This window comes from Lycorma delicatula, chromosome 8, assembly GCF_047948215.1.
Source record: "Lycorma delicatula isolate Av1 chromosome 8, ASM4794821v1, whole genome shotgun sequence".
Lineage (NCBI taxonomy): Eukaryota > Metazoa > Arthropoda > Insecta > Hemiptera > Fulgoridae > Lycorma > Lycorma delicatula.
Genome location: NC_134462.1, coordinates 9,564,740 through 9,586,439, shown reverse-complemented (window position 1 = coordinate 9,586,439; position 21,700 = coordinate 9,564,740). Strand labels below are relative to the sequence as shown.

The 21,700-nt window shown below is 30.6% G+C and overlaps 1 protein-coding gene across 2 annotated transcripts; it reads right to left on the bottom strand.

Annotated features, from left to right (window-relative positions):
• Positions 1-367: 367 nt before the first annotated feature.
• On the bottom strand, positions 368-20,830 carry LOC142329003 (uncharacterized). 2 transcript variants are annotated; one of them, XR_012757401.1, is made up of 7 exons: positions 20,646-20,830; positions 10,986-11,112; positions 8,085-8,418; positions 4,032-4,199; positions 2,766-2,910; positions 1,934-2,159; positions 368-587 (listed from the first exon to the last, which is right to left on the bottom strand). XR_012757401.1 is itself a non-coding variant. In XM_075373242.1 (6 exons), the coding sequence occupies exons 3-6, from the start codon at positions 8,226-8,228 to the stop codon at positions 2,149-2,151; spliced, it is 468 nt and encodes a 155-aa protein (XP_075229357.1). In that variant the 5' UTR covers positions 8,229-8,418; positions 10,986-11,112; positions 20,646-20,830; the 3' UTR covers positions 1,878-2,148. The 2 variants fall into 2 exon arrangements, 1 of the variants encoding a protein (XP_075229357.1); XM_075373242.1 differs by lacking the exon at positions 368-587 and having other exon boundaries at positions 1,878-2,159.
• Between the last annotated feature and the right edge of the window lie 870 nt (positions 20,831-21,700).

Here is a 21,700-nt window from a genome sequence, read left to right as displayed (position 1 = left end):
ACATTTTAAGTTATAAGATAACAACAAACTCTTCAAGAAAGCAAATAACCGAGTCATGGAAAGATCAATGCTATACCTGCTGTAGTGAAGTTTCTTCAAAGAAAGAAAAACGAGTAAAATAACTATTACTTGTGCAAAGTGCAGTATATACACATACATAAAAACATTCTGAAAAATCAAACACTAGTTTTGAATGTAAAAATGAACCAGAAGAGTGCGAGTAGTTTAGTAAAAAATTTTTAAATCTACTGATGATAAAAGAACATTTATTTTTTAAGAAAATTTAGTATTCAAGATGTAATCTAGAAAATTATTTTGTTTTACAAAAAAAAATCATATTTTATAACAGATCTGTAAATATTAAACTTCTTAATTAAAATAAACATGTGGTAAAAAGTATATGAATAAGTGTAAATATTTTTTGACTTCCCCTTTGACCTGCGCATTACAGAAACACCTTGGACTATCTAGGGTTAAGTTCTTTCTTTATAATTTACTGGACAGTTTACTGGAGAATTCTAACTGAAGCTCATTCTTCACCGGTACCTCATATAGGTTGTAGATTTAAAATGGTAAATCATCAGTTACTGTAAAATTAAAAAAAATAAATAAATAAGTAAGCTCTGCAGTAGAAGGGAAGGTAAGTACAGTTATGGAAGAGTAAAATAGTAAACTTGAACAATTAATTTTATGAACCATGCATCAACCATGCCAGGACACTAACATGTTTAATTTTATAGTTGCATTTCAAATTTTTATAACCACAATAAAATTAATTTACTGAAAAGTTTTCTACTGTTAAGATGTATATAAATATATATATTTAATATTATATGAAATATAACACACCAAGACACAGTAATTAACATATGTTATATATGCAAGTGTATCATAAAGTTCTCTCAGGACTTTCACAACCTATTTACTCATGAAAATAATTTATAACAACCTATGTCTTAAAATGTTTTGCTGGCAAATTACAGCTAGTGAAAGATTTTGTATGAATTTCAATTACCCCTTAACTAACACTAACAAAATTATTACACAACAAACATAAAAAACTAGGTTTTTTATCCCCAATTTATTGGTTTTCACCCTATATTTCTCAAAAACTACTGCACATATGGTTCTGGGACCTATTTTATTAGATTTTTCAGATCAAAAACCAGAATGAACCGCTAATTCTGCTCTATTAATTTACGGCCTAAAAATTCTGTTTCTTACATATGTTTCTATATGAATTACTTACATTATTTTCATGACATCTTGTGAAAATAATGGGCTTGCGAATACTCTTCAGATAAATATTTAAATACCATTTTTGGGTTTTTTTATTTTCAATTTTTTAAGGGGTGTGATAGTGTACAGCATGGTGGCTCAACCAACACATCCGCTGTTTCTGTACGTGCATACCGACTAGTTGTACCTGCCTTCAGTTACTTGAATAAAAAACATAAAATAAAAATAATTAAAACATTAAAAAGTAATTAAAAGATTAAATTGAAAAACAAAGTATAGCCATTTCCTAGTGTGTTTGTCAGGTAATGCTAAGAACCGAGCAAGCAAAATACCTGTACCTGTATTCCCTGTATGAATTACGGGTAACCAGCAATAAGTAATATTTTTAAGATGGAGGCCAACTGTTTTGAAACCCACAATCTTAGATTACTCAAAATTTCAGGTCCATACTGACCAAACTGTTGTTCTGAAGAAATTACAATACAATGATAATTTTATATAAATGCTAGTGTGTATATATAAAAGCTGAACAAAATTGTTTAAACACAAATGTTTTCACCAAAAGAAAAATTACTGAGTATAATACTAAAATTCTTTTAGCCATAAATCAAATACATACAACAAATCCACAAAAAATTTTTTATTTTTTTTTTTTTTTTAACAGAGTTAAACAAAAAATTAATTATTTACTCACAATTGATTAATCTCATCTCAAATTTTCTTTTGTAATTTCACATGAACTCAAATCAACCTCCAATTTATGTAACTTTGATTCAATACAAGCCTTATCATCTTCCAGAGTTCTTATTATACTATTGGCTGAATCTGTTAATTCCAACTGTCTATTTAACTGTGAGTTTAGTGCAGCTATTTTATCTTTCAATGACTCTATACGCTAAGAAACATCAGTCACCGATTATCTTAAACAAAAATTTTCAAAAATAAATTATTTATTAACATCTGAATTTTATTCTTTAACAATTTGTACTAAATCTAAATTGAATTCTCTTTGTAAACATGCAATGATCTAATTCATAAAATGAACAGAATGCACATAATTGGATCAAGTGAAGTGAAATGAGAACAAAAATCTAAGATTAACAAGTGATTATTTTAATTTATACCGATTAATAAACAAAAGGAAGAAGGGAAGACTGGGTAACTGGGTATTCAATCATTCTAAATAAAAAATTATCGCTGAAGTTACAGAAAAGATCATTTTTATCCACAGGATCAACTGCTGTCGGGCTAAGAATGAACTGAAAAGATTTGCTTTTAATGCAAATGCATAAGGAAACTAATAAACATAAAGATGATGTGACTAGGGTAGTGAACAGGTAGAGAAGATTATGAAACAAGAAAGTGTATTTTGCCCGGGTTGTAACGGGTAAAAACACACCTGCTTTGGCAGCACAGACCTGTACTGTAAACCTATTTAATAAATCAGCAATTCAAAAATTAATCTGATTTAATCTTTAAATATATATTATTTAAAAAAAAAAACAGTTAAATAATGTAAAGCATACCTCTCAGTGTGGATATTGTAGCTTCTTGAGCAGCAATATTTCCAGTTGCTGAACCCAAACTACGATTTAATGCTGTTAATTTATCCCTTAATTCCTGTAACTCTCTTTCAGCAGCACGCTGCTGTATTTCTAATGTCTCCTTTTCCTATACGACAAACCAACTCAATAATTAGAAAATATACTGTTTCACCTGAATAAAGAATACTAATATTTCTAAATTATAACAATATAGATTTTAGAAATGTTTAAAAGGTACACTTTTTTGTAACATTAATCTTTATTAATGTTACAGATTCTGTGAATCTGTAACATTAATCTTTTCAGAAATTAATGAAATTAAATTAAAGAAATTAACATTAATCTAATGTTACAGAAATTTCAATCCAAGATATTCATAATTTGGATAGTTAAATTAAGAATATAAAATAAACGTAGAATCAAAATATTCCAGACAGTTCTTACAAACATTAAAAACTGGACAAAAATGACTTAAAAAGTAATTATATGTACATTTTTAACATTTGTAAATTTTTGTAATCATTTAATAATTATTTATGAGTCCAAGATAAAACAATGCATCGCTTTATAGTTTCTAACATCAAAAACATCTCAACGAGGAATTGCATAGAAAATGCCTACATTAATAATCTGTCTCTCTCTTTTTTCTGTTTAGCCTCCAGAATCACTGTAAGGTATTATTTCAGAGGATGAATGAAGATGATATGTATGAATGTAAATGAAGTGTAGTCTTGTACAGTCTCAGGTCGACCATTCCTGGGATGTATGGTTAACTGAAACCCAACCATCAAAGAATACGACCCAGTATCCACGACCTAGGATTTGAACATTAGAACTCTTGACTTTGAAATCAGCTGATTTACGATGACAAGACTAACCTGATGGATCTACATTAATAATCTGACAAATAACAGGTTCTTTTAAAAAATAAAAACTGAATAATATTCGCTTCCCTTTAGATGGGAAACTGTACAACCAGCAGCTACAATAAAAAAAACCTGAGCAATCAAAAGTTTTTAATTTAACATAAAATATTATCAATGTATGCATGCATCAATATAAAAAAAAAACAATATGCATTTTTCTTCTTATAAATCTAAAACCTCTCTAAAAACCACAAATGAAAATTTCAATTATGATGATTAAGATTTGACATAAACAACTTTTTTAATTTTTTTAAGAAATAAAAAATTCACACATTTTCAAACAAAAATAAAATTTCTGAATCAGATGAAAACAGTCACAAACCTGTCTCAGTCGATCAATCTCTAAAATATGATCTGCAGCTTGCCTCTTAAGTTTATCACGATCAGTTAATACTCTTTCTAATGCGTCTCTACAACTACGTAACTCAACTTTAACTGTAGCTAATGTATCAGACATAGTAGTAGATCTTGTTCGTAGCAATGGTGTTTCCTAAATGAAATAAATTAGAATGATACAATGAGTAACTTCCATCATTTTACTTCAGTTAATAAAATAAAAAAAGAACACTAATTTGAAAAAAAAACACAGGCTAAACAGATAATTATACACTTTTACCGTAAAAGCACTTCATAGACTGATAGTTTTAATTCACAAAGAAAAATGTAAATTCAAGTGCATACATTAATTTTTTTTTTTAATTTCATACAATACAAATTGCAATCGCATTCAAATTTACAATACAAAGTAACTTATTGAGCACTACATATGATCACAATCAAATACTGGTTTTACGCCTATATGAATAATATTCCTTCAAGAATATGAGTGAAACTTTTTTTTTTATACTAATTTAAAAAATTTAAAAGACTTAATTTAAAAAAAAATAAAAATAAACATTGTATTTATTATTCTTTTAGTTTTTATTATTTATATTTTGTCATATTAACACATTGAACCTGAAACTTGAAAACATTTGGGATGACTGAAATACCCTAACAGATGATGGCCAAAAACTTTTGAGCCGTCAAATTTAGTTCTATATAAAAGCTTCCGCGGCTTATTTTCGTGCTTAAGGTTTTGTAAACCATTCACTGAATAGTTTAATTCAAGTCACTCTGTCATCACTGTGCTCTGGCGAGGATTTTTGAAATTATAGAAGAAAAACAAACTAGTTGCACACTGAGGTTGTAAGTGTTGTTTACGATCGAGTTTAATTTGTGAGGTGTGTTTACTACAGGCAGTTTACTACAGTAAGGTTTTTCTTTATATTGGTGTTATTTATTTATCGTCAGTGTTTACTGTGTTTTTTAGTAAGGTTGTAAAATTAATAATTTTTGTTTTGTAATAACAAAGACACTTGTAATTACATATGTTTTGTAATTATGGGTGTTTTATTTATTTTCTTTTGTGTTTTACTACTGACAACTGACTTTATAAATGTTTTTGTTTAGTAGCTGCTACTCCATTTACACTTTATTGTTGTTGCTGTAAGTCAATTTTTCTGTTATTATTTTGTTTTAGTGTAAATTGACAGATGTCGTATAATTTTGTTAGTTTCATATTATTATAAAGAATGATAAAAAAACTGTCAGCTTAATAAATGAAGTCCTCATGGAATCTGATTCAGAATAATTTGATTATGATGTAGAAAATTCTTTTAGTTATGGCCAGGAAAACAATTCAAATATTCAAATTGGTTTTTAAAAATTAGATGAACCTATTTTTGATTCTGCGCCTGAAGAGGAGTTAGATGATTCTGATTGTGATCCTGATTATAATGAATCTACTCCCAACTGGTAGGCCTATTAGTTCCTCTGATGATGATGATGATAATGATTACTATCAAAATAATGATACCCTAAATAATGAAAATCTTGATACCTGATGCAATTAGTCAGTAGTGTGAAAAATGTTTGGCCATCTAAAAGAAAGAAAGTTGTCAATAAACAAAGTGAAACAGACTTAGGGAGGTCATTTATTGATAATTGATAATCTGCTGTCACTGCCAGTGTTTAACGACACAAAATGATCCGATGTACAAACAAAGGCCATTCTTAGATCAATTGCTTTCACAGTTTCATAAGGGGAAAGGAGTTGCCTTTCCCCTTATGAAAATTTGACAGTAGATGAAGGAACGCGTGGTTTTCAAGGAAGAATTTGGTTCCAGGTTTATAATAAAAATAAACCAGACAAGTATGGGATAAAGCTGTAGATTGTGTGTGACTCATCAACCAGATATGCTCTTCAGCTTGAAGTTTATACTGTCAAAAGGGATGATAATTCAGTTACATCACTATTCCAGAGACCATTGTCTCAGTATCTTGACAAGGAGCATACTGTATTCCTGGACAGATTTTACACTTCACCAGCTTTATTTGGATTTTTAGCTTCTATGTCTAAAGTGGAAAGATCTTGACAAGGAGCATACTGTATTCCTGGGCAGCTTTTACACTTCACCAGCTTTATTTGGATTTTTAGCTTCTATGTCTAAAGTGGAAAGATCTTGACAAGGAGCATACTGTATTTCTGGACAGATTTTACACTTCACCAGCTTTATTTGGATTTTTAGCTTCTATGTCTAAAGTGGAAAGATACAAGCGATGTTTTAGTGTTGTTATCAGCTCACAAAATGACTCGAACGGATGTTCAAGTTTGTTCAAAAGAAGGTAAGATAACAAAATCCAAACCCGATGTCATCATTGACTGTAACAAAAATAAATCCAGCGATAGAAATGACCAAATCATTGCCGATTATCCTTACTAGAGGAAACAAATGAAATGGTGGAAAAAACTGTTCTTTCATTTTTTTTTTTAAGATGGCTGCTTCAAATTCATTTCTCCTTTATTGTGAATCCCGACCTCCAAGCTTGAGAAAAAAATACATTTAGAAAAGTTTATAGAGTCACTTGGAGTAGAATTGGGCAATAAAGGTGGACCTCTTGTTCAAAAAACAATTCCTATGTCTGTTGCTTCAAATACTCACTGGACGTCACTTTCCAGACAGGATTTCTCCCACAGAAAAAAAAGCTCAGCCAACACAGGTTTGTAAAGTGTGTTCGGAAAAGAGTAAAACATCTACTGGGAAAGCAGGAAGACAAGAAATTGGTCGGTGGTGTTCTGACTGTGATACAGCGCTGTGTCTTCCAGACTGTTTCAAACTATGCCGTACCAACGCCAAGTACATATAAACTAATTTCACATTTGCTTTTTGTACATATTTACTGTTATAATTAAGTGAATACTATAGGTTTTTTAATTTGTAATAAATTAGAGACAGGGTAGTGACTTTATTTTAGTTTTCAATCTTGTAAAATTAGTGAAAAAACAAGCAGTAAAGCGAACTTATCACAGTCACAATTTAATTTTTTCACTTTTTTATTTTTATTTTTTCACACAAACGGTGAGTGGTATAATTTTTTTAATTTATATACTAAAATAAACTTCATGATTTGCTCTTTAAAATGGTATATAATGTACTTATATTCAATCCGTATTTTAAAGATCTACCTAAAAACCCCCAGGCCACCAGGTCTGAACATGGATACGATTGCTGGGCTTCAATGTGTTAAATAAGTAAACTTCATTTCAGTTTCAAACTGATGATTATAAGATAATGAACAATATTAGTTCTGGGTACTTATGTATTAAAGGCACCGCAGCTACAGCTTTATTTAAAAACAAAGTAGTCAATTGGATTTCGGTGGAAAATGGGCCGAAACAGATTCAAAACAGAATATAAATGGTCATTTATATTTATTTATTTTATAAATATAATTTAACCAAACTTAACCTACGCTCGCTAACCTTGACTAATTAACACTGTAATTTTTTGAGTATTTATTTAATTTATTATTTAAATAATCAAATTGCAATAATTACTGAATTTATTAAATTAATACTCAAAAAATTACGGTGTTAATTAGTCAAGGTTAGCGACCGTAGGTTAAGTTTGGTTAAATTATATTTGTAAAATAAATATTTATTAATTTATGTTAAACTCTATATCGGCCCATTTTCCACTGAAATCAAATTGACTACTTTGTTTTTAAATAAAGCTGTAGCTGCGGTGGTGTTAATACGTAAGTACCTAGTTCTATCTAAAATTTTCAATCATTTTCAATTTGTGTATACCATGAAAAATAATAACTACCTATCCATCAATTTCTGATAGAAGCATGTTAAGGATAATATCAACCTTAAGAAGTACGAGAGCTAAGAAAGCTGTATAATAACCTACTTCTGGTTAAGTATCTAACGAATAATAAGCACGACTGATAAATAAATGTAAACATTTAGCTACATGATGTTGTATTAGAAAAAGATATAATTTGCCTTGAAAACAAATTATAATAAGTAATTACAAAATGCATATACCTGAACAAGTTCTGAAGCTTTATGGATCAATATATCTTGATCCGTAGGATGAGGAGGAGCTTCTGTACCTAGTGCAGAGGACAATCTTCGAACAAAATCAAGACATTGCTTTACGAGCAGCCTCTTTACTTTGTTCTTTAGCATTGTATTCCAATTCCAATAGAGATATTTTTCTTTCTAAATCACAGCTACATTCTTCCTGATACCGGCTTTCTCGCTGTAAAGTAGAAAGTGCCATCTCTCTGATCTGCCATGTGCCCTGCTCAATGACCTCTCTCGTTCCTCCAGTTCCTGTCTCCATACATTATGCACACCTCACTTCACGTTACAAATTCTACACATGAGTATTAAATAGACATTCAGCAAATATAAATTATGATAAATAATTAAAATTGACTTTCTTAATGGGAGTGTAACTTATAATAAATTTAAATAAATTAAATTAACTTTTATTAAATAAATTTAATATGAAAAATAAATTTTTTTTACTTCATTACTTCAACAATACCAAAAATAACAGCAGGAAAATGAGAAGGATAGTGTAAAAAAATATATCAATAATGTTATTGAAGACATACTTTAGGGAGCATCAAGTTATATAATTTTAGAGTTTGTAGAGTTAATGTAAAAAAAAATAAAGTCAAATGCTGTAATACTACCAGAGTTAAATACGACAAAACTCACTTACATAAACATATCACAGAGTATTAACAAAAATAATTAATATTTTCATAGTATTTAAATTATAGATTAAACACATCTCAGTATAATTTATATTAATATTTTACTTATACAGATGTATTTAAAGTTGAATAACATAAATTAAGTCGCAAAAACTCATTCCAAAGCGACCTTTGTCACTTTCTGTGACCTATCTGCTACCTGAACAAAAATTAGGACTGAAAAATTTTGATTCTGGAGAGAACTCCCAAATCAAATGTCACCTATTGTCAATACAGTACATACAATTCACAAGGTTAACCATATAATGGGAACGGTTCCAATTCTTTCAACAGAATAATTCACGCTGATCAGAGTAGTTTTTATTGGCTCCTTACAATACATTACTATTATAACATATTGGAATGTACTGCTGCTAGCACTGTATTATTAGTTATTTTTACAGATAGCTATTGTAAAAAAGTGTCTTAAGTCATTTTCATATCTTTTTTTATTAAAATTGTGGCAGTCTTTTTTGTTTTTACAAAAAGTTGAAAATAATTTATTTTATAAACATACAACTTTAATATTGAATAATTATAATGTCAGGAGGAAAATGAATGCTGTAGTGATGAATATGAAATCCAATTCTAAACATAAGAAATCGAGTTAAGTAACAAAATAAAAAATATTTTTTTAAATAGCAAAACGATTTTTTTTATTATTTTCTTTGAATTACACATATCAAAAATTTCTTTGCCCCTAATCATGTCATACTGTAATAAACACACTCTGAAAAAAAGGCAAAAAAATGTTCAGCATCACACTGAACCTCAAAATTCTTTGACGGTCAATCTCTTTTCTCTGATCGGAGATCTTCAATCTTCAATCTCTGATGGGAGGATTTACCATAGGTAAATCCTCCCATCAGAGTTTTCTTTCCCATTAGAAAATAACAAATCAATCCATCATTATACTTACCCACATTAACCAAAAATGATGTGTAGTACTTAATGCAAATCAACATACCATTTACAACATGTAATGCAATATTCGTTAAACACCTTCCCAAAATTAATTAATTGGTCATATCTAAAATTTAAAAAAGTAGTAAGTACAATAAAATTAAAATTAATTATCTTGTTAAAATTATCTGGAGCTAAAATTAACATGGACCTTCTTATAATAAACCAAGGTTTATGAAGCTCCATGCTTCCCAGGAAAGTGTCATAGGGTATAATAATATGTATATATATTTATATTTACATAAATTATATTATATACAAAATTGTCACCCACATTCTCTTTAATTATCCTATATTAAAGAGCAATGTTATTTTCTTGGCAATCGTGTTTTTAAAATTTTTATATTTATCTCTTGTTTGATCTCACTCTTCTCCACACATTAACCAACTCCTCACTTCCTCTGCTTACTTCTAATTCTCTATGATTCTCTGATAGTAAAATCAACACCTAAAATATAATCCTGATTTACGTGAGTGCAAGTAAATAACTCTTAACCGTTCAAGATAGGACTCGATCAGAACTTTTTCCCATTATAAGATAAATATATCTACATTAACCTTACAAGAGGCACAAATTGATTTTATATCGTTTACTTCCTCTATAAAGCAGTACCACTGTTTATTTCAACAAACTTTGCTCTTTCTGAATTCACTAATAACTATATTTCTTTCAAAAGTGTGAATGAATCTTACACAACACTTTCTCTTTGAGGATATACATTTTTACCTCCTTACATTCATAATATAACAGAAAATAAAAATCCAATTAACAAAGTTTTTAATCTAATATCAGCTGTGATGCAAATATTTTGTCCAATTTTCCTACGGTTTTAGAGTAAATATTTTCCAACTAGAAACATAAAAATAACAATAATAATTTAAGATTATCCAATGTTATCGATAATCCTGATTTTCCAATTCACCCTCAAACATTATGCCTTTTATTTTTGGTGACTGAGCACATCCATTTTTACAAACAATAAACTAAAAAAATAATCCAAATGATAAACATAAAAAACTATATTTTTTACATTATCATTCATTAATAACACCTATGAAACTGTGGAAATAAAACTGGCCAGCTTAAATACCCCAACCAATTAATTACCTAACAGATAAAAGAACTCCACCCTGTTCAGCCATCAATATTCCTTAACTAATACTCTACCTAACCAATCTGTATATGAATTAAAAATAATCTACACTGTAAGCCCACCTTTATTCTCTTGCGTAATGAAGCAATAATTGCATTTTGTCAAGCAGCTTGTTCTTTAAGCTGTTTCCACTTGCAATTCAGCAGCACGCTGATCACGACTTCAAAGTGATCTCTTCATCTCTTGCAGCTAAACAAAATATATTTAAAGTAGTTATTATTAAACTAGATAATTTAAAAATTTACTTACAATTAATAATAAAATCAATATTATATTTTTGTACTAAGAAAGTCTTGCTTGCTTCTTTTTACTGACAAAAAACTACTTTATATCTTCAAAAGAAAGGATATCCTTAAACGAAAGGATATCTTAATAATGTCACAGGAAGAAACATGATGAAGTACAATACAATTTTCTACAGTCAAAATAATTTTTAAACAGGTAACACAATTTTTTTAAAACTAAGTAATGTAACATTTTCAACATATTTTAATTGTTTAAATAAATTTGCTGTAAAATAATCCCTCACTGTTTGCAGTTTTACTTATTGGCAGTTGCCTCATCCAATTTTTTTGGGTGAATTTTACTAGTATAACTGCAAATAAATTAACAGTTAGTACAGCTGTTAACAAATGCTTTGTTATTACTGTACTATCTTTTACCATTTGAAAACAATATTCTCACCCGTATTTGGGAAGAGGTTATCAGCATTACAGGATAATATATTAAATAATAAACATAATATTTATTTAATAATAGTACAAGATAATAAATTTACACAAAGCCTACATGATATGTATATTTTTGTGAAAATGTTTATTTTAACTGAACCTGATTATGATGATAAAGAAAATACAAGCATTGCCAGCAACTGCTTTGTCGCTATCAACAAACTTGGTGTCAATGCTGACATTTGCAAATCGCAGCAGTTGGTGTGCTAGCTACTTATGTCATTTTCTCAAGCTCAGTATGTATATTAATAGAACCAACCGGCAAGTTGCAGTTGTGTATTGAGCAGATACATTCAGTTTGTGTGTGGTTTTAGTAAGATTTGAGACACGTCATGGGTTTTTTTTTTTTTTTTTTACTAAGTCTCTGGTCTTTTCTTTTCATTTTATCAATGAAAAGAAGACAAAAAATATTAAGCCTCAATTAGGGAGGTTGACTTTCTTGATAAACTAAAAACTAGTGAAAGCATAGCTTCAGTAGCAAGACTATGTAACATTAATGAATCAATTGTTCACTACATAAAGAAAAAGTAAGGACAAGTTTAACGGTAGGTTTTCTCAATTGGTTACGATTGTTTTTGTATGTCATGACACAAACATTGAAAAAACCAAAAAAGCTTTGAATTTATGGATCAAAGATTCAAACATAAAAAACAGAATCTCTCAGTTTACTTCTTATTTGAGAAAAAGCAAAACGTTTGTACAACTTTGTTAAATCTGATAATGAAAGTAGGACTAGCGCAATTATGTTTTCTGCTAGTAAAGGCTTGTTTGTAAACTTTAAGAAATAGTTTTCTCAGCACTATGTTAGCAAAACTGAAGAAACAGCATTAACTGACCACAAAGCAGCGTAATCACTTCCAGAACAACTGCATAACCTCATATTAACAAAAGACTATTTAGCGGATCAAGTTTTTAACAGAGATGAAACAGGCTTACATTGGAAGATGCCTTCATGAACCTGTTTTGCTGCAATGTTAGTAGCGACTTCATGCTGAAACCAACTCTTGTTTCATGATTACAAATCATTAAATCCTTTTAGGGAAAGGTAAAAATCATTTACCAGTTTTATGAAAATCAAACTTTATCTCTATCTCTTACAGGGTAACATTATATCTTTTTACTGATCAGTTTATGAAATTAAACCGGCCTCGATCAATGCATGATAGCAGAATCTGTGGCCCAACATTGTTAAAAAAAAAGGGAAAACTGAAAAACAAAACTCTGCTGATAAAACTATGAACAATATTGTACAAATAGCATATAAAATTTAAGGTGAAGGTTTCAATGAAATCGATGTTTCAGATGTTCAGGAGCTGACACACTATGATAAGGAAGAGCTCTCCGAAGAGCTGATAACACAGCCTTTACCTACTCTGGTAGATGAAGACAAAAATGAAGAAGTAATGACTGAGTTATTAAACTTAAAATCTGTAAACAAAATTTTTTGTCTAACCAGGCAGCTAATAACAAAAATTTCTGAAACTGACCCTTTTCTAGAGCAGTCGATGAGTTTTAAAAGACATCTTGAAACAGCATTAGTGTCATACAGAGAATTATATAAAGAACTAAAAAAAATAAAAACCAAACAAAAATTAAGTTTTTTTAAAATAAAGTAAACATAGGCCTATATTACGTGATTAAAACATTTTGTTCTTAGTGTTTGTTTATCAGCAAGGTTATATGTGATTATTTTACTTCTTTGTCACTCATTACACACTTTACAAATGAATAATCTCCATTCTTCTAAATCCTCTTTTTCTTAATGTCTATAACACTCCAAATCCAATCATTCCTTCATCCCCTTCCTCTTCTTCGCTAATCTTAATTTCTTAACAGATACCATAAATGTCAGTTGTATTCACCGGACGAAAACATTGGACAGGTTGATCTGGGTTCATTTGTCAAATGCTTTTTTGAAAATGTTCAAAATATTATACGTAATGTCCACACGATAGTAAGTGGTATCTGGATTAGAAATTAATGAAACAAAAGAACTAGGAGAGAGTGAAATACGGATGTATGTCATCAAAAAAGAAAGAGAAAGGAAGGAGAAAGAATAAAGGAGATTAAATATGCAGATAACAAATGTTCACTGTTAGCAGGGAATGAACTGCATTTTATAATGGAGAGTAATTATAATTCTTATCTTAAACTGCTAATTAACTAGCTGATAATTAACTAACTCTCATCATAAACTCTAGTTACTGTAAAAGCGGGGAAAGAGCTGAGAATAAAGATAAATATGGAAAAATGTAAGTTTGGACAGCAGAATTGACAAAAAAGTAGGCTCTATATATTGTGCTGGAAAGAAAGATTAGAGAGTAGACAGCGACTTAATTACTAAAGAAGTTATGTGACTTGGAATGAAAGATGTATGCAAGAAATAAAAAGTTGATTATCTACAGGAAAAAAAAAATTTTAAAAGTGAAATGATAAAATTAAACAACACAGTTCTGCTCATTTATAAAAGGATTATCAAATCTAAATGATAGGCTTCTATTATCTTACTAAATACTTTTGTTTAAATTCTTATGTAAAAAAAATTGAGCAATATTTTTATACATTTTAATCACACGATGGACATCTTTAATGAAACTGATTTTAATTTAAAAAAGAAGTTTTAAAAAATGCTTCAGCTTCATCAAATATTCCATGAAAGCTCTTTGGTTTTTTTTAACAGCAGTCATTTTTTTTTTGTCTTCAGTCATTTGACTGGTTTGATGCAGCTCTCCAAGATTCCCTATCTAGTGCTAGTCGTTTCATTTCAGTATACCCTCTATATCCTACCTCCCTAACAATTTGTTTTACATATTCCAAACGTGGCCTGCCTACACAATTTTTCCCTTCTACCTGTCCTTCCAATATTAAAGCGACTATTCCAGGAGGCCTTAGTATGTGGCCTATAGCAGTCATAAACAAACAAAAATAAATAAAAAGACTGGCACAGTTCTATGCAAGAAGACTGACTTTTTGTTTCTGACACCCGCACTATTTTGTAGTCGGAAAGTACTGATTTTTAGAGTACAACGCATTACATAAGTTTAATAAACTAATAGACCATACATACAAGCATCAAGTTTCACTCACTCACCACTGTGACTAACTGTATAAGCATAAATTAGAAACACACCGCTACACAGTCAACATAATCTCAATCTTTTTTGACCTCAAATTGAGCATAACTCAAGAACAACTTGAATTCTTCATCGAATTTTCATATGTAAAATTTCAGATACAGTACATCAAATCTAAATTTCAATAAAACTGATCAATAGTTTTCAAAATGTTAAAACCACAAAATTAGGACTATACATATATATGAAACCCCAATTTAAATGAATGATATTTTCGTATTCCTAATGATTCAAAACGTAAAGAAAATTCATTTTCAGCTCTCACTACCACCATGTAACTGAAAGTAATACCGTACTTTTCTTGAAAAGATGGTAAAAAAATAACCACACACTAATGTTTGTATTGCTTATACGGATTGTTCTCAAATGTTTTTAGAAAGTTTGATAAATTTTGCACTTAACTTATTCTCCATTTCATCAGCTGTTTCAGCAGACTTTTTCCTATAACCATTTGATTTTGTTATCTCTTTCTTTCTTTTGATTTTAACTCTCTTTTCAGCTCCTAATGCCATGATTGCATCAGCTTCCTTGTTCAAAATTCCTAATGATTTTTCCATTGCAGATTTTTCTTTTTTAGCGTTTGTATTTTTTTCTTGAATCTGTTTTTTCATCTTCAGTTTTTTTATTTCTTCTGGTCATGTAAACAATGAACGCTAACCTAAGGTGCTTTACTTAAAACATAATCACAATTTCTTTCTCTGAATACATCATAAATGATACTCGATGGAATTAAACTTTCTTCCTTCAGATTTGCCACAATAATCGTTTTAAATCTGAATAGCTTCATTCTACAGTTGCTTGTCCATAAGATAACATTAAGATAAGTTGTACCATATTCCAAATATCACTATACTCTTTTTTAAAAATTAATTACCAAAAAAAGCATCCAGCTTTTATTTATCCCTCTGAAATTCATTGAAATTAATTGGGCATTCCAACATTTCCTTCAAGAAACAATTTAAATTGCTGTAATGCTGTATTATAGATATTTTAATCGATTATGTACGGTGTATGTATATTTTAAAACTTGCTTCAAAAATTTGCAAGCCATCAACGCAAAATAGATAAATTTTTATCCAAAATGATTGATGAAAAATATTTTGAATGGATTTTTCTCAAAACTTTATTTAAATAAAATCTTGCTCCATTTACCCAAATATTACGGTTAACTTAGCATTCAAAAACCCTTGTATATGAATAGATGCATGAAATCACGTGAAAAACTGCAACTCATATCACATATGCAGGAACCTATGGAGGCACAGTTTATAATTTAAACTACTTCAGGAAAGAATGCATGTAAATTTCATTTTAATAAAGAAGAAAGTTAAATACCTAAGAGCCTATGCTCATCCTGGTATAAAAAGTAGGGGGGGGTTTTTATCAATTCACATATTATTTCTACATCCTGCAAACCAAAGTGATTCAAGCATTCGCAATAAAGCCTTATGCTCCTGAAAACATATGATATTCCCGACATGAATTCACCACAGAAACCTATAATATGTCATAAAAATAATAACACAGTGAAATTCACCTCCTCTATGAATCATGAGACCTTGCCGTTGGTGAGGGGGCTTGAGTGCTCAGGGATACAGAGTAGCTGGACCGAAGGTGCAACCATATCGGAGAGGTATCTGTTGAGAGCCAGACTAAGGAATGATTCCTGAAAGAGGGCAGCAGCTCTTTCAGTAGTTGTTAGGGGCGTGAGTCACAATGACTTAAACGGCCGTATCAACATCACTCAGTCCTCTGAGTACTGCGCAGCTGAAAGCAATGGAAAACTACAGCTGCCTTTTTTCCAAGAAAATGTGGCTCTCTGCATTTTCACATAACAATAATGGAGGCGCCTTCCTTGGTAAAATATTTCGGAGGTAAAATAGTCCCCCGTTCGGATCTCCGGGTGGGGACTACTAAGGAAGGAGTCACCAGAAAATTAAAAAATAACATTCTACGAGTCGGAGCGTGGAATGTTAGAAGCTTAAAAAAGGTTGGTAGGCTAGAAAATTTAAAAAGGGAAATGGATAGGGTGAATGTGGATATAGTAGGAATTAGTGAGGTTCGGTGGGAAGAGGAAGGCGACTTTTGGTCAGGTGATTTTAGAGTAATAACCTCAGCGTCAAATAATGGGCAGGCAGGAGTAGGTTTCGTGATGAACAAGAAGATAGGGAGGAGAGTGGAGTATTTCAAAAAGCATAGCGATAGAATCATTGTAGTAAGGATAAAATCAAAACCTAAACCGACAACGATTGTTAACGTTTATATGCCTACAAGCGCCCATGATGATGATGAGGTAGAGTGTGTATACGAAGAGATTGATGAAGCAATTAAACACGTAAAAGGAGATGAAAATTTAATAATAGTTGGAGATTGGAATGCAAGCATTGGAAAAGGCAAGGAAGGAAATATAGTGGGTGAATACGGGCTGGGCAAAAGGAATGAAAGAGGGGACCGACTTATAGAGTTTTGCACGAAGTATAATTTAGTAATTGCCAACACCCAATTTAAAAATCATAATAGAAGAATATACACTTGCAAAAAGCCAGGCGATACTGCAAGGTATCAGATAGATTATATCATGGTTAAGCAAAGATTTAGAAATCAACTCGTTGACTGCAAAACTTACCCTGGAGCAGACATTGATAGCGACCATAATTTGGTGATAATGAAATGTAGATTGGGGTTTAAAAACCTGAAGAAAAGTTGTCAGATGAATCGGTGGAATTTAGAGAAGCTTGAGGAAGAGGAGGTAAAGAAGATTTTTGAGGAGGACATCGCAAGGGGTCTGAGTAAAAAAGATAAGGTAGAAAATGTAGAAGAAGAATGGAAGAATGTTAAAAAGGAAATTCTTAAATTTCCTTTTTAACCAGAAGCAAACTTAGGCGGAATAAAGAGAACTGGTAGAAAACCTTGGGTTTCAGACGATATATTGCAGCTGATGGATGAACGTAGAAAATATAAGAATGCTAATGATGAAGAAAGTAAAAGGAACTATCGGCAATTAAGAAATGCTATAAATAGGAAGTGCAATCTGGCGAAAGAAGAGTGGATTAAAGAAAAGTGTTCAGAAGTGGAAAGAGAAATGAACATTGGTAAAATAGACGGAGCATACAGGAAAGTTAAGGAAAATTTTGGGGTACATAAATTAAAATCTAATAATGTGTTAAACAAAGATGGTACACCAATATATAATACGAAAGGTAAAGTTGATAGATGGGTGGAATATATTGAAGAGTTATACGGAGGAAATGAATTAGAAAATGGTGTTATAGAGGAAGAAGAGGAAGTTGAGGAGGATGAAATGGGAGAAACAATACTGAGATCTGAATTTAAGAGAGCATTAAAAGATTTAAATGGCAGAAAGGCTCCTGGAATAGACGGAATACCTGTCGAATTACTGCGCAGTGCAGGTGAGGAAGCGATTGATAGATTATACAAACTGGTGTGTAATAGTTATGAAAAAGGGGAATTTCCGTCAGACTTCAAAAAAAGTGTTATAGTTATGATACCAAGGAAAGCAGGGGCAGATAAATGTTAAGAATATAGAACAATTAGTTTAACTAGTCATGCATCAAAAATCTTAACTAGAATTTTATACAGAAGAATTGAGAGGAGAGTGGAAGAAGTGTTAGGAGAAGACCAATTTGGTTTCAGGAAAAGTATAGGGACAAGGGAAGCAATTTTAGGCCTCAGATTAATAGTAGAAGGAAGATTAAAGAAAAACAAACCAACATACTTGGCGTTTATAGACCTAGAAAAGGCTTTCGATAACGTAGATTGGAATAAAATGTTCAGCATTTTAAAAAAATTAGGGTTCAAATACAGAGATAGAAGAACAATTGCTAACATGTACAGGAACCAAACAGCAACAATAACAATTGAAGAACATAAGAAAGAAGCCCTAATAAGAAAGGTAGTCCGACAAGGATGTTCCCTATCTCCGTTACTTTTTAATCTTTACATGGAACTAGTAGTTAATGATGTTAAAGAACAATTTAGATTCGGAGTAACAGTACAAGGTGAAAAGATAAAGATGCTACGATTTGCTGATGATATAGTAATTCTAGCCGAGAGTAAAAAGGATTTAGAAGAAACAATGAACGGCATAGATGAAGTCCTACGCAAGAACTATCGCATGAAAATAAACAAGAACAAAACAAAAGTAATGAAATGTAGTAGAAATAACAAAGTTGGACCACTGAATGTGAAAATAGGAGGAGAAAAGATTATGGAGGTAGAAGAATTTTGTTATTTGGGAAGTAAAATTACTAAAGATGGACGAAGCAGGAGCGATATAATATGCCGAATAGCACAAGCGAAACGAGCCTTCAGTAAGAAATATAATTTGTTTACATCAAAAATTAATTTAAATCTCAGGAAAAGATTTTTGAAAGTGTATGTTTGGAGTGTCGCTTTATATGGAAGTGAAACTTGGACAATCGGGTTATCTGAGAATGTTAAAAATCAGATGGGTGGATAAAGTGACAGGTATTGCGGCAAATAGATGAAGAAAGAAGCATTTGGAAAAATATAGTTAAAAGAAGAGGCAGACTTATAGGCCAGATACTAAGGCATCCTGGAATAGTCGCTTTAATATTGGAAGGACAGGTATTAGGGAAAAACTGTGTAGTTAGGCCACGTTTGGAGTATGTAAAACAAATTTTTGGGGATGTAGGATGTAGAGGGTATACTGAAATGAAACGACTAGCACTAGATAGGGAATCTTGGAGAGCTGCATCAAACCAGTCAAATGACTGAAGACAAAAAAAAAAAAAGTGAAATTCAATTGAAATAGTTATCATAATATTATAATACGATTTGACAGAAGTTTTTTCAATATTTCTCAAATCACAGTGGAAACTAAACAAGAACATTATGAAATGATGAAAATTACACGTGGAATCAATTGTTTTCTTTCTTAGACTTTTAGTGGATATAGTATACCTTACATCTATTCAACCACCCACTTCAGTTCAAGTGTCTGTGGATAATTTAAATTATATAAAAAATATAGGGTGATTATTTTTATAAGGCAAATTGTGATGTTATTTTCACGAGTATACAAAAAATCAGGGAATCTGGATTTTTGTTACGGAAGAGTGCAATAAGGAAGTAAATATGATAAGAAAGAAGGTAATTAAGATATAAGTTAAGCAGCAGGAATCAAACAAAACAGTAAACTTAGAGGGAACAACTTCTTTAGAAGATAGAAAACTGCATTATACAGAAATATTGAAGGTACATGGAGAATATATGCAAGTGAAGAATCAGAAGAGGGAGCAAGGAAGCGATCGGCAAAAGTTCTGAAGAATGTTAAGAAACATAAGAGATCATCAGGGCAGTCAACCTCACCAAGATTAAGAATTTTTTTCACGCGGATTCTGCATCTTTATCAAACAGAAAGTAGAATGATTTTATGATGATAAAGCATGTTTTATAACTTCTTAGAATACGGAGGAGTTTTGCAATATACTGTATTAATTTCAGTACTAATGAAACAATGTGCATGCCACTAAAACATTAAATAATTTATTTTTTAGAAACTTTCTCATTTCTGTGGTAGTAAAGTATTCTGTGCCCCAATATGACTGATACATTATGACCGTTTGCAAATATTGCTGTCAAAATAAACAAATGGGTAAGGTAAATAGGAATAAGGCAATTTTTGGTTAAAAAAAAAATTTCGTAACAGAAACCAATAATTAGTACAACAAATTTATGGCTAAATAACATTTCAGGTAAGCCAGTTTATGATACTATATATGTGTATTTCTATTAGTAGTAATGTTGGATTAGATCTAATGCATTGTAATGATAGTATTAAAAACAGTTCTAAAGCAAAAATATTAATACCTACTTTCCAAATCAGAATGATTGGATGAATTTATGACCGATAACATATCACAAATCTGTTTTGTAATTGCTGTATTATAAATATCACCATTTAAAAAGCGCACACAACTAATACAATAAAATATACTAATAAATGAAACTTTTACATAAAATAATAGTCTCATAAACAGACCAAACTTTAGACGCAACGTAAACATACATAACCTGAATAAACACGTATTTTGTTTTCAAAAAATATCCAGTAGAATGCGGTAAAAAATTACCGCGATTTATAATAACCGACCATACGATTTATAACAATGGGCATATGACGTTTAAAATAACTAGTTCCTTTCTTTTAAGGTTACCTCAGTACAATGAAATACTTAATTATTTTTACAATAATGGAATATTGAAACGGTACAGCATCCTATGTAATCATGATTGTTTTAAGAAAATCTGACTACATCCCATCGTTGTAGATCCCATTACATAATTTTGTTATCTTCTGAAATCCTATTTAATTCTTAAGTTAATGCTGATAAAACTTCCAATTTTGGTTTTGCTGGTCCTACTTCAATTTTTAATTTTATTCCAGCCTTTATAAGATCATTTGGCTTCCTTTTGAGCAATGTTGTTACTTTATACACTTATTCCACCTTTCAAATATCTTTCCCTCTTCCTATAACACTTTACCATTTTTACTGGCAATTTCTTTAGTGTGTGTACCATTCCTATACTTATCTCATGTTACTGTTTTTTCGTTTTATCACATTAGTTCATACCAAAATTTTTTTTCTGAATTGTACACTCTGCTCACATGGTGAGCAGAGTGTACAATGATAAACATTGGAGTCAATGTTTGAAGCAAATTTGAGACCAATGTTGGACACATTGTAAGGCAGTGCCTTGATCATGACATGGATTCTAAATCTCAGAGCTATATACAATCACAATTTGTATACAGAGGGGTTGTTATAAAAGGATACTAATGTATATTCCCTTTTAAAAATTGACCCCTCCTTCTATTGAGGCCTAGACATCTGTAAATGAATAATGAAATAAATTTCAAAATCCAAA

Excerpts from the sequence above, each read along its gene's own strand:
- LOC142329003 (XM_075373242.1), bottom strand. The coding sequence starts at position 8,228 with ATGCTAAAGAACAAAGTAAAGAGGCTGCTCGTAAAGCAATGTCTTGAT. Across the intron at positions 4,200-8,084 it reads AAGCTTCAGAACTTGTTCAG|GAAACACCATTGCTACGAAC; the intron begins GTATATGCATTT and ends TATTTCATTTAG. Across the intron at positions 2,911-4,031 it reads AGATTGATCGACTGAGACAG|GAAAAGGAGACATTAGAAAT; the intron begins GTTTGTGACTGT and ends TTTGTCGTATAG.